Here is a 15,046-nt window from a genome sequence, read left to right on the forward strand (position 1 = left end):
TCACATTTTAAGATTGTAAGGCTGAACGGCGTGCCAATAGTCTAGAGACATTTTCCAGAATTTCTTTGGATATCACAATATTTAAAGCAAAAAAAAAAAAACAAAGCAACGCAAACACTACCAGATTGCTATTGTGTTTGTGATAAGGAAAAATCCTAAACACATGCAGGCATTTCTTCTTTCTTTCTTTTTACTGAACTAGTCTGCAGTAACGAAAACAGGAGACTCATTAGAAACAAACAAGATGGCCAGCCAAAAAGTAACTCAGGAGAGTACATAAAGAGTGGCTGACAAAGTCCCATCTCACACTCGAAACACTACAATTACTATGGTATAAATACAGCACTACAACATACAAAAGAGAGAGATCGACTTAGAAAGTCACTTACCAGTTTAATGATGGTTTGAACAGCTGTAGTTTGACACAGAGTTTTTCCTCTTTTAAGGGCTTATTATGCAGTGCCCACGTGCAGTATCTTCGTAATTATAAATATTTAAAATGGCCACTATCCTTATAAATAAACTGCATAGATGGAATCTAAACAACTACATTCTCGCCTAAAAAAAGCCTCAAAATACATTATGTTGTCCAACAGCTGCAATATTTGTCAAATTGTAGTGAGTTTATTGATCGGCTGTCATTCTATGTGGGCGGAGTAATACACAAGAGTGAAGAAGCTGTAGGAGTCCTGATATTACTTTAATATCTCATAGCTATCAGCCAATCAGATTCGAGAACCAGACAGAACTGTTGTATGTATGTGTAAATATACATATAAATGAAAAACCTTGCATTCAAATGTGCATAATTATTAGGCAGATGTCTTTTTACATGTAAAATAGCATAAAACAATATGTAACTCGCACTGAAAAGTCAGAAATTGTTAAATGCCCACAAGAAGGATGCAGTAATATTGGGACAGCCAAATTAGGGCAGAAGGATTTGACAAGAAATGCTTACTGGAGTAGCAGGGGAAATAATAAAATAAGTAAATAAATACTAAAATAAATAGATTCTAAAATAAACAAACAAATAGATAAACAAACATAAATTTAAAAAAAAGTAATGAATATAAATGAATCAATGGAAGGATGGATCAGTGGATAAAAACTAAATTCTATAAAAATATGTAGCTAGAAAAAAACTTGGGTCATAAAATAAGGTCATAAGAAGTGTTCACTGGGGGCTAAAATAAAGTAAATAAAATAAAATAAAATAAAATAAAATAAAATAAAATAAAATAAAATAAAATAAAATTAAATTAAATTAAATTAAATTAAATTAAATTAAATTAAATTAGAATAAAAAATAAATAAATTAAATTAAATTACAATAAATTTTTTTAATAAAATACAGTTTAGAGGGTAGTTCATTCAAAACTGTAAAGCTACTCACCATAAAGTGTTTCCAAGCCTTTTTAAATTTCCTTATTTTGTTGAACGCTGAAGATGATATTTTGAAGAAAGATGAAATCCTGCAACCACCTTCATCAATGGTAGGAGAAACAAATAATATTAAAGTCAATGGTTACAGGTTTCCAGATATCTTCAGAATATCTTCTTTTGTGTTCAACACAAGTAAAGGATAACAGAATATTCAGTTTTGGGCAAACTACCCCTTTAAGAAAAAATTATAATAATAAAATAAAACACGAGCAACCCTTTAGCTTCTAGTGCCACCATTTATTTTCAGAATTATAGCCATCTTCGTCTCTAGAAGTACAAAGTGTCAGGTTCTCAGAAACTTGCCTAAGGTAAAGTATTCTGAAACAAGACCCTCCACTTCATAAGCTGAAGTGTCAAAGCAGATGAAGAGATGTTTTTGAAAAGTTTTATGGACAGAAAGGTTGAGCGAGGTGGTGAGAAAATCATGGTGTGAGCAAGACTGGCCTTTCAGCGTAAAAACGTGGACTTAAAATGAACTTGCAAAAAGTTACTGCAAAATTCTGGAAGATAGATTTTTCAAACAGATGTACAGTTACCTCCATCTTCTACTCTGAAATATTACAACTTTTTAAAGCATTCTTTAAGCACTTTTTTTCTTAAGCATTTATTAGTCTTTTGAGCTTCAACTTTTCACTGTGGAAGTCATGTTTAAAGACTCTTTACCTTTAAATGTTTTAATTATTATTTTTATTTTTGAAGTTATTAGTAATGCAATGACCAAGGTCTCAAAATATCATCAAACTTCTTTTTTGTTATTTTGTTGACTATTGAAATGTTATTAAAAAAAGGGTGTCTATAAGACTTTATAATCATGACATGGCACATATTGTGAACGAGATTTTATGCATGCTTATGACTACTGTCATTAAGTGTCATTGGCTCTGTTACTATTTGTAATTTTAAATGCAAAGGATGATTGCTTGATATCTTTGTTTTGACAACTTGACATTAACAAATACATTAAAACCTGTCTTTGTATTTACAAAACCACAACAGCTTGACATTGCCGAGACATTGAAGTGTCTAAAAGAGTCAAATAATTTTATAACAGCCTTGTTAATATTTACTGACCTTTTAATTACAAATTCAATTTGCTCCATTGTAGTGAGTATATGTGAATATATTTATGATGCTGTTTTAAAATCCATGACAGTTGTATTGGCCTCATGACAATTTTATTTTATGTTAATTTGTCATAACAAAGACATCTCAATTTTTACATTCACCTTAAAAATGACATAACTGAGCAAATGACACTTAAGGACAGTTGTTATAAGCATGCATATAAATATCATTATCGAAATGATTAACTTGTTTGCATTACAGTAACTAATGAACTAATAATCCAATCAATTCTGAATGAAATCTATTTCTGTTTCATTTCAACACCAACAAAATCCTAAAAACCTGAACTCTATTACAGATGTTGAATACTGTGCTTGTGAGCATTTATTGTGCAATGCATATAGCATCAGGAAATTGTAAGTGCAGTCTTAAAGTTTAGACTATACTTACTGAATCCTTAAATGATCTGTTTCCATTTATGAGAAATGTGCTGTGAGCACCAAATTCAATGATACGATGAATAGTTTATTTACTTCACTGTAGCCTGGCACAGTCAAAGTACACTGCAATGTATAATAGTGAAATTATGATATCCAGAAGAACACTGAAGAGAATGAGAATAGTGCATCATCGGACTCCTCTCAAATAGCAGTGAGTGAACTGGAGGTTTGCGAACTTTGTCTGTTTTTGTGGCTCTGTTCCAAATGGTATACGTCATGTTTACTTGTGTTCTTGAGCTGCATTTGTTAAGTCCCACAAAAATGGGGTGTTCAAACTTCACCAAATATACACCAACATGGAAAACGTGTGGTGAAATTTAATTTGCTGGTGTGGTGGTATCAGTTCTCTGAGGTATCTTTAACATCTTCAAGAGTGTAGTTCTAAGTTTGTACTGAGAATATAAACATAATATGGTCAGTACAGCAATATCAGACATGTTGACATTACTATTAACTGACTGCTGGCTTTTTAGTTTCCCTTTTATATTCATGAACCACACATTTTGCAGGAGAATATGTTTTTCTGACATTCGCCTCTGTTGAAATCGCAATCACATGATTTCTATATTGTAAAAAAAAACAGCATTTGTGGTTGATTTGTACATTGTGGAATAAAAAAAACTAAAATTTACCATAAAAATGGGAGCTGTGGTTGCCAGAATTTTACAATAAAAAAAAACCCAGATAGAAACTGTAAAATAAATCTCTACTTTTACTGTAAACTAGGCTACTGTATTTCATTAGTGTCTACAGTGCTAATAGACTTTTTTGAAGTACACCTCTTAAACCTTTACACATTATGCCTTTGGTAAGTGTAATTCACACAACTGAACACAATCATGTTAACACACGACACAGAAAAGTGTCGCATGAAACATTTTTTACCAGTATTAGATGTAACATAAATCTCTAATGTTGTTGAGAAAATAAAAAAGAAGAAATAAATAAGTACAAGTGACGTGTCATGCAGGGAATTTTGGGAAATTGAATTTACAGTTGTTCACTGTATATATTAACACTAGAACTACCGAGTCTTTTGGCCATTTGAAATTTTTGCAATTTAATAACTTTGTTGAAATAAAACACACATATCTATAATTCCCTGACTTTTCCTAAATATGTGTATATTTCCTTCTAACATTGTTATTTTATTAAAATTACACAACACATAGAGTTCTAATTATTTCTACCTAGAACTACCAGTCAAAATGACTGCATGCATTTCAGTGTCTGCTACTTTTTACCAGGACTTCAAATATGCGTGTCACCGATGACTACACTGTCAGAAATACCTGGGGTACAAATGGTGAAGTTGTACCCTCAATGGTTCATACAGTAGTAGCACCTTATGGTACTTGTATGTACCATTTAACGGTAAAAAAGGTAGAAATGTTTCCAACTGTCAAAGGATGTTTGGAACATTTAAGGCCCAAACAAATCATTTGTTTAAAAAAAGGAGCTAGTTAACGTGTATGAAATGTATAATAACTGTCATGAGTTGTTGGTTATTTTGAAAGACATGCACAAAACCATAAATAAGATCCCACAGTTTTTTTTGCTATAGCAACTTCCTGCTAACAAAAATGACTTTCTGTTGGCACAGACATAAATTTTCTTCAGACACGTTTTCAAAATGGTATGTTTAATGCCGCAAAAAGCCTACTCCCCTACTTGTGAATGTGAAAATAAAAGTTAGGCGCGGACATTCATGGGTGATCCAGTAGCATTACTATAGCTCAATAAAAGCTTTGAATGTAAATATGATGTGAAAATGTGACGTCTTGTATGAGAACTGTCAGATTGACCGTTAAGGTAATTCTAGTAGTAAAAGAATACTGGTAGTTCCAGTGTTAAGGAAAACAGATTTGGGAACAGATTTGAAATCGTGAAATGGACCAAAACGGTTTAAAGCCTGGTTTATATTTCTGTGTCGAATGATTAGCGTGACCCACGGCACATGCCTTGCGCATTGGTGTGCGTTTATACTTCTGCGCACTGTTTGTGTTGCTCTGCAATAACACATCCGAAACGCTAGTTGGCAGTAGGTTTTTATGTTCCTCTGTGTCAAGTTTCTTCGCTGGTGTTTTGTTTTTTCTGAATGCTACCTTAATGTACAAGTAGCTAAAACTCGCTCATTTTGAGGCGGGAACTGGTGGACGTGCAACAACATTTATCATAAGGTAAACACAAAACAAATCTTTTCACCTGGAGCACCTTCACAGAACTTGCCACTTATAAGCACTCACTCCAACAAGGTCACAGTCGCTCCAAAGAAGCTCTCACTCCCACTCACACTCGTCAACGCTACTAAGTTGACTAATCACAGAGCTTACGCTATGCGTCGTTGCGACTTGTATCAACATTTTTTGAGAGGTGCACGTTAGTGTCGGCAACGGCCACGGTGAGGGCTATGCAACCACGCAAGTGCTGCGCTGGAGTATATGCGTGCTCTTGATGCAGAAGTATAAATCAGCCTTTAGGCCAATCCACAGCTTGTTGGCTTGAAATAGTAGAAATGGTTGACTTGACTTGCAAATCTCTCTTTTTTTTGGTCGTGAAGCACTTTTTTTGGAGTTTTTATTATATAATTTGAGCAAATTGGAATGTAAAAATGTAACGTTATTTGTGGTTCTTTCCCTTTTACTGATCTCGAAGTTAACCAAACTATCATGATTTTCACTTTCACTTTATTTATAAAGCACTTTCCAACTACAATCATAGACCAAAGTGCTTTAAAAGCAAATTGAGAAAAAAATTTAAACAAAACCGATATGATAAATAAAAACAAAGCACAATATTATGTCAAAAACATGTCCAACCTCTTAAAGGGCTATGATAAAAAGTAACTTTAACAGCCTTGGACCAGTGACAGAAAAGGCCTTTAATTCTTAATTGAGTTTGTGGAACCGCTAAGTAATCATTTATTGCTAGATCGTTAAAACCTAGGTGCTTGTAAGCTCTGACACGCATTGTGCAGTAAGCTCTGACACATAAGCAGGAGCAATGCCCTGCACTGCTTTAATAACCTAGAACATATGTTTGACGATTATCCAGAAGTCCACAGGTAGCCATCTCAGAGAAGCCAAAACAGGAGAAATATGTTGAATTTTCTCAGCTCCGACCAGCATTTTATCTCAGAAGGGTCCTCACAAGTGCCCTCTGTGGACTTTATTGTAGCAGTATGTGATAGTTGTTGGGGCATTTCAGTTCCACATCAAAAGCACCCCATAATATGCATTTTTGTGTACTGCACTTCAGAGTATACAGTTCCTCCACAGCCTGCCAACTTTGGTGGCCACCCTCATTATTCTCCATGGAGACACACAGACGCTCAATTAGCAGAAGCCATAGAGAGTAGTTGGAAAGCATCACTTAATAAGGTGCTTGACTGGATTTAGCTCTGTGCTGCTCCGATAACCTGTTTTACTCTTATTCTGCACTGGCGAATAATAGAAAATTGTCTGTTTAATGAGTGTCTTATGGGTTGTTAACGGTCACATTGAATGCTCATCAAAGGACGTGATCGTGAATGTGTGCGAATATTAACCTACTGTCAAGCTGCAGCGATTAGAAATCTTCGTCTGAATGGAAACCATGACATGAATGGGCTTGAAGCTCCTTTATTGCAGGTGATGTCTGTTGTGAAATGACTTCAAAGACCTGCCAGAGTAAATGAATGCAATAAATGAAACCTATTCGTTGTGCATTCATGGTAGGTAGGACAGAAATGTATGATGGTGTAACCCTGGTCTGACAACAGAGATATCAGTGAGACAGATGAAATGTGGTCTGCTCTGTTTCACATATCAAATGAGAGCAATTTGGACAGTTTGACTATAGGTGAATTGCTGTTTTCACCTGGAGTTAAAATGCATTACGTCAATTTGATTACAAATGTTGGACACTAAATGAATGTGTAAACAAGCCAGGTTTGAATAGTTTTGAGCTTGTTCATTTTTGACCACTTCCAGTGCTAGCGGAAAACTGCATTCAACCAGATTGATTTCAAAGTGCTCAGAATGTGTGCCAACAGCCACAAAAGCCACATTTTGGCTACTGTGCTGATTCCTTCTGTAAACATCACAGGAAGTCCTGTGAAAGTGCGGACCAGACAGGATTTTAAATCTGCCATCTGAAGTTAAGTTTTGTTTAAATGCAATCTTTAAAAAAGGCACACAGCACTCAACATAGTTTTCAGCTAACAAAATAAAAACAGAAGTCTCTTGTTCCCCTATTGTTTTCCTGTGTCTCATTTTGTGTTCAAATAGGCTTATTTTACATCATTATTCATTCATTCATTCATTCATTTTCTTTTCGGCTTAGTCCCTTTATTAACTCTGGGGTCACCACAGCGGAAAAAACCGCCAACTTATCCATGCCATGTTTTACGCATGGATGCCCTTCCAGCTGCAACCCATCACTGGGAAACACCCATACACACTCATTCACACACACACACTACGCCCAATTTAGCCTACATTTCTTTCGACTTTGGAGGAAACCCACACGAACACGGGGAGAACATGCAAACTCCACATAGAAACGCCAACTGACCCAGCCTCAAACCAGCGAACTTCTTGCTGTGAGGCGAGCGTGCTACCCACTGCACCACCGCGTCGCCCTATATCATTATCATTTTGTATTTTTTTTTTTTAAATAAGATTTTGTAAAAAACTTGTTTATACCAAGAATATTTATAAAGTTTAAGTAAAAACAACAACATGTAAAACTTGATATAGGGCTGCAGGATATTGGGTGAAAAAAAACTGACATTGTGATATTTTATTTTTCTGTGATGGATATTGCAATATTGAGAATATTTTCAGCAGATGACCTTAAAAGTTCCGGAAATAATTGTAATCATTTTAGATTAATTGTGATGATTTTGCACTGCATCTAAGAAACCAATCACAAGCACTGAAAGATAGAGTAGAGTGAAAATACTAATGAAATTATTATCCGTAGTGTATGTGTGTGAATGAGTGTATGGGTGTTTCCCTGTGATGGGTTGCAGCTAGAAGGGCATCCATGCGTAAAACATAGGCTGGATAAGTTGGCGGTTCAATCCGCTGTGGCGACCCCAGATTAATAAAGGGACTAAGCTAAAAAGAAAATGAATGAATGAATAAAATAAAGAAATAATGATTTATAATGTAGTGTAACAACATACTCTGCTACATATGCTCACTACACACCAGCTATGCGGTAGTGGAGAGACAGTGATAGAGCCAATTCGGGGGATGAGGATTGGGAGGCCATGATGGGTAAGGGGCAATGGAGGGAATTTGGCCGGGACACCCCTACACCCCTACTTATTACGAGAAGTGTAATGGAATTTTTAATGACCACAGAGAGTCAGGACCTCGGTTTAAAATCTCATCCGAAAGTCGGAGCTCACTGACAGTATAGTGTCCCCTTCACATTACTGGGGCATTAGGACTCACACAGACCACAGGTTGAGGGGCCCCTGCTTGCCTCACTCGCACCATTTCCCATGTGGTCTCCCATCCAGGGACTGACCAGGCCTAACTCTGTTTAGCTTCAGTGAGAAACTAGTCTTGGGCTCCAGGGTGACATGACTGTGGCTCAGATGTGGCGCTGTCACAATTGCAATGTGCAGATTGCAAAATTGATACTGAAACAATATTTTTTGTAATTGTATGCTATATTAACATCCACACCAACACATGATACAGTTAATTAATTTTCAGTATAATTTATAACAGAGACTCCAAATATTTGAATAATTCACTCACCAAACACGCATCAATATCAGCAAATCCAGCCATTCATGTAATATAATGTAAGGGTTTCTACGGGTTTCATCAAGTCAGATTTAAGACTTTTCAAGACCATTATAAATGAAATTTCAGACTTGCACAGGGCTAAACACCAAAATTTTTTTCTAACGGCCCAGTTAAACATTAAAAGTATTTAAAAATGAAATGTTATTCTAAGGAAGATAATTAAAACATGTTTATAAATATAAATGTAAATTGTGTCGGTAAATAGTTAATAAATAAACTTTTGTTAACTTTTATTGAGATGGATTGTTGGGAATTGGATGGGTGTTGGGCCAATTGGCTAACTTTAAATGGACATAGGAAAATTAAGACATTTTAAGACCCTGCGGATACCCTGTTCTATGAATGTTGATAACCAAATAGTCATATATTGCTGCCACTTCCCCATCAAGTCTCATTAATCATTTAATTGCTGCCAGGCTTCAGAGATCATGTCAGATGATTTAATGACCATACTGTGTATATGTCTGTGTTTTAGTTAACCCGAGTGAGTCCCAGAAGATGGCTGAACCTTCAGGAGTACCAGAGCAAGAAACTGATGCAGGACAGCGGTGTGGCCGTTCAGCGGTTCTTTGTGGCTGACACTGCCTCCGAAGCCCTGGAAGCCGCCAAGAGACTCAGTAAGCGTTCTTCTCATTCCTAACAGCTTGCTATTAAGTGAGTTAATGTAGTGCATTTTTTTCCCTCTAATGGATTTCAGTGTCAACAAAGTGATTACATGAATAACACTTCATTGATAACATGCTAATGAGGTGATGCTTATTTGTTAACTCGATTGGTACTCGTATGCAGAGATCTAGCCTCCCACACGACAGGCTGGGGCATGAGGTCTAGAACTAGCCAATGAGAGTGAAGAACACAAATTGCACTGATGTTTTTGCTTTGATTTTGGTGGACATGCCTTCAAGGGTCAACAGGACTGATGATCCTCTCTTACTTGTTCTGCTTCTCTTCTGTTTCACATGGTTTGTTGCTCCCTCATCGTTTTATTCATTTATGCTCAGTGTTATTTTCTCTGTTGCCTTTTTCCTTTTTACCGCTGTATTTCCAAGCTAACGTTTCAGGAGACGAGCGTTTTATGTGTAGCATTTCTGTTAACTGCCTTAATGGTTATAATTTATTGGTGCAGTCCTAGATAAATTAAATTAAACTCATCTTTATTGAAGCGCTTTTACAATGTCAATTGTAAAAGCCCAAACACTGAAGAGCAAATCTAACAATGCACAACTTCACAAGTCCCTAACCAAGCTAGCAAGTGGCGACTGTAAAGAGGAACAAACTTCACCCATTGACAAAAGTGAAGAAAAAAAATCGTGAAAAAAACTAGGCTCAGCTAGGCTCGACCCACTCTCCTCTGGCCAAATGTCTCGAGCAGACCTGCAGTCTAGTTGCCAGAGGCTTTAGAATGCTGGACGTCCATCGTGGAGAAACCACAGGTCTGAGCAGGTGACCAGCAGGTGTTCAGGCGAGCCCATGTGCTCAGTGCAGAGACTCCTCTGCCACTGCAGTCTTTCAGGAATCAGTCTCACGCTCTCCACTCCTGTATGGACCACCACACAATCTGCTCAGGATGCAGGCCGGGTCCAGGATTATGGAGACATCAGGATAAGAAGAAATAGACTAACATATGCAGAAATCCATGAAGTAATGTTTGCTTAACCTCAGTTTGTTTTGTGTAGGGTTGGGCTTTGACTTTAGTTGTGCCTGTACCATGCTAGGAGAATAGTGTTTACAAAGTAACCAAGGTACTTTAACAAAAAAGCCATTATGCTGCGAAAGAAGTCAACATAGTGAAAGATGTGACATGTGGCCAGCTATGAATACTCAGAATTTATGTTACTTAGAATGTATGTTTCAAGTGCATCCAAGTGCACACATACACACCAAGAACACACCTGGAGCAGTGGGCAGCCATTGTTGGGGAGCAGGGGGGATTGGTGCCTTGCACCATATAAATATACACTAGATATCGCATACGGACAGGGCCGGAGTGGGACTCCTTTTTTAAGTTTTAAGAGTTAGACCGGCCCACCTCAGTTCACGATTGACTGTATTAAAATGCCATTTCCAATTCAGTTTCTAATGACACTATCACGTCTTTTTCAAGGAAACATCTGCTTTAGAACTTCAAATGTTTTTCTCAAATATGAGAACATTAAAGGGTAGCTAAATCTCCAACACTTTTCTTTAAAACATCTCAATGTCCTTTCCTGCAATATCTGAATATATATTCTGTGCAAAATTCTTTATATATATATATATATATATATATATATATATATATATATATATATATATATATATATATATATATATATATATATATATATATCCAGTCCTTTGTAATGGTGGTCACACAAAAAATGTAAATAAAATATGTACACCTACATAAGTAACCCAAACAGTAATATATGTCTTAATACTAAAGGTGAAGAAAAAAACAAAAAATAAATTACTCAGGTAAGGTTCGAACTCCGGTCGGCGGCATCGTAACGCAACGTGCTGACCACTGGACCACTTTGGCGCTGTATTGCCAGCGCGTGTGGGAAAAAGAAAAAAGTACTGCACTGTCATCTGCAAGACTCTTTTAACCACAGTATTACTTTCTATTGATGGCTTAATCTTTTGGTCCCCTTTTTAAATTTCTGATCAAATTACTTCAGATTTATTAATGTAGTGAATCATCTGATTTTCATTAAGCAGGTGTTATATTCATTAATATTAATTATTCGAATTCTTATATTCACTAAGGTGCCGCTGTTCGGGGTCGAATGATCGTTACATCATCATTAACCTGCAGGCTGCATTTTGCTCACGGCGCTGCATGTGCATTTACATTTCTTGGATGAGCTGAAAGGTTCATTCCCAAGTACAACCCCCACAACAGTCACACAACTCGCCCAGTTTGGCAGGAAGAAAATAATCAAATCAGAATCACACAGATAAAGCACACCATTGCATCATCATAAAACAATCAATATGGAGACAACTGAAGTGAACACATTACATGTACATGTTTCTGTACAGCATTAAAGGAATACTTCAGTCAAAAATGTAAAAAAAAATCTCTTAATTTACGAATCCACAGGTCTTCTAAATTGTAGGTGATTTTCTTTCTTCATTATAAAATTAAAGAAGATTTTGAGCTGAATCTTTGGTATCTCCGCCAACGTGGTGCGATGACACACCATCCATAATACACCTAAATTTTACACCTAAAACACATTTTTTTCCCTGTCTGCACTGCTCTGAGATTTGTGAATCTTAACATCTTTATACTATGCTATAGTGCGTTGAATCTGTAGCTTTCCGAACTTGGTAAAAACATATTTTTTAACATCTTCGTTTCACCATACACTGTCAAATATTCTCCCCAGCCCAGATGTTCAGGAGAGCCCTGGTATCTTCAGCTGACCAGAACTATCTGTTCTTTCCTTTTGTGTGTAAGTGTGTGTGTGTGTGTGTGTGTGTGTGTGTGTGTGTGTGTGTGTGTGTGTGTGTGTGTGTGTGTGTGTGTGTGTGTGTGTGTTTGTGTGTACGTACTCTATGTTTGTGCACAATTGGGCATTGGGTGAAATGAGCATTTTGCTGTAGACCCTCTTTACCTGACTTACTTGCATTAACCCCACCCCAAAGCTTTAGTCTAAGGTATTTTGTGGCCAAAAAAAAAACGGCCATGATCCCAGAGGAAGCCCAGTAGAGGATTGATCACGTCCCAGAAACTTTCTGTGGAAACATGTCCGGATACCCACTGGCATGCTTACTATAGACTCAACAGTGGAAAACCTGATATTTAGGATGCATATCAACTGCTAATTTGCCACTTATGAGCTCCAACAAAAACTACAGTGAGCTACCATGTGTTTTTATTCATTCCGCATAGCATCATGACGTTATTGTCAGGCTGTTTGGTCCTTACTGTGTGTGACTAAATTGTGTTGCCGAAATGAGTTCTGCAGCCCAAGTGCTGCTTCAGGCTAAATGTTGAGGGTGAGACAACAATGTCTTTTTTCCAACTCAATTTGGAACGTACCTCGAGATGACATTTCCAGCCCAGCACATTGAGTGTTTTAGCCTGGTTCTCATGGGATGGGGCAGGGCCTGGGCCGGGGCGACATGTTCGAGGCATCCAAGCAAGACGTGAAGGATTTCTGTGACTGCGATAGTGCAGTGAGCTGTTCTCCCCAGTGCAGAAATGCCACCCCTCAGTTGGGCCCACTTACCCATGCGGCAATTCAGCTGACAGCTCAATTCCAGCTCTCCGATTTTACTGCAGCTCACACGCATCTTTCTTTCTTTCTTTCTTTCTTTCTTTCTTTCTTTCTTTCTTTCTTCTTTCTTTCTTTCTTCTTTCTTTCTTTCTTTCTTTCTTTCTTTCTTTCTTTCTTTCTTTCTTTCTTTCTTTGGAATTGGGTTTTGGGAACTGGATTTATTTTCATCTTTTTTTATTTGTAAAATCTTGCATTAATATAATTAAAATGTATCAATTGTAAGACGCTTTGGACAATGTAAATGTAAAATACTGTATTGTTAAAATAGTCTTGCATACTAAAGTTAATATTATAGTTGAGTCCACGTGAACCAGAAAGTGCTGCTGATTTGATTATTATTTATTTTTACTATGGTGATTTCCAAATGAAATTGAATGAGTATTGAGTAGGGGGGAGGGTTTTTATTTTTTTATCTCCTCCTTTCATATTTCACTCACAGCAAACGTACAGTTGGAGCGGCGTGGCTTAGCATAGTTCAGCCTGGCCGTCAAACTGACATTAGAGAAGCACTGTCATTTCAGAGCAAAAGCTAATGGTTCGTTTTAGATCAACAATTACCACAGCTGATTTTTTTTCTTATCTTGTAGTTGGGGATTCATTCCGCTGTGGCAATCCCTGATAAACCAGGAAATAAGCTGAAGGAAAATGAATAAATGAATGAGTGGCCTGTGCAAATTAACAGTAACGCATGTTTTTTTTTTTTTTTGCCATCCATGTTAACAGATTAGAGCTTTCATACCGCATGTAGAAGCAGTGCTTCAGTGCGAAGCATAAGTGGCAGTGCATTGATAATGGCCAAAAACACACTGCATGACAGTAAAAAGTAGCAATTTTACGCAAAAATGCATCGATAATATCCACAGATTTTTATGTAGTCAATCAAATCAACTTAAATTATTAAAAAATGCAACAAATGTTAGTTTGGACCCAAACTACAAACAAAATTAAAACAAGTTTAATATCAGTTTTGCTTGAGTTGCACACTAGTTTGACCATGTATAGATATCCTTATATTGTATAAATATTTTTTATAACTAGGCCTACATCATGCTGACAATAAAAAAACAAAGTGATACCACAGGCAATTGTCTACTGAGTGCACCTTAAAAGACATGAATAACCCTTCACTTAGAGCATGAGAAGAACACAGTTCTTTATTATTAATATAATTAGTAAAATAAAGACTTAAGGAAACTGCATGGGAGAAAGTTGGTGAAGATGAGTGAAAATAAAACATTCGGGGCCAATAGAATCGATCTCTCAGTAGTTCAGTTGTTCTCTCTACCCCCAAATGACCAGAGTCATCATGCAAGGAGCACAGTACACGGGACCAATACCTTGAGGGTAAGACAAGCTGTATGTTTTCCTTTCTGCAGGAACTGTTGGTGACTCTGTACAGAAGTTTATTCTCAATTTTCAACTTGGGTCCCTGCCGTCGTAACAGAGCAATTGAATCATCTGAACTCCTAGCATCAGTAAGTATTTTCCCAGACTCCAATTCTCGCTTCACTATACCAATTACAGGATCTTCGTCTTGAGCCTTACTTAACTCCTCATTGGTCAGCTGTTCCATAGGACTGAAACTCAATGAAGTGGGACAAGCAAATGCTTCTGGGATACTGTGAGGAGAGACACATAGATGGTCCACCAGCCTGGAGGATGACTCATCACTTTCATTAATTCTTGTCAGCTGGCAAATAGCTTTTACTCCTGACTTTGGAATTTCTTTCCATTCTGTTGAGATACCTGATTCAAAGGGGTAGCGTGACAATACATCAGCATCTGTGTTGAGACTCCCAGGCTTGTATTGTAAACTAAAGTTGTATGTGGCTAAAGCAGCTAACCATCTGTGTCCTGTCGCACTCAACTTGGCACTGGACAGCACATAGGTAAGTGGATTGTTATCTGTTTTCACGACAAACTGAGCACCATAAAGATAATCATGGAACTTGTCCACAAC

General features: G+C 36.9%; 1 protein-coding gene across 1 annotated transcript in view; it reads left to right on the top strand.

The window, feature by feature from the left end:
• Positions 1-15,046, top strand: part of suclg2 (succinate-CoA ligase GDP-forming subunit beta) — a 245,992-nt gene that overhangs the window by 33,223 nt on the left and 197,723 nt on the right. Inside the window, exon 2 of the mRNA XM_056467784.1 lies at positions 9,294-9,435. Within this exon, the coding sequence (XP_056323759.1) occupies positions 9,294-9,435 (142 nt within the window). The remainder of the gene's footprint in view (positions 1-9,293; positions 9,436-15,046) is intronic.

This window comes from Danio aesculapii, chromosome 11 (genome assembly GCF_903798145.1).
Source record: "Danio aesculapii chromosome 11, fDanAes4.1, whole genome shotgun sequence".
NCBI classification, from domain to species: Eukaryota; Metazoa; Chordata; class Actinopteri; order Cypriniformes; family Danionidae; genus Danio; species Danio aesculapii.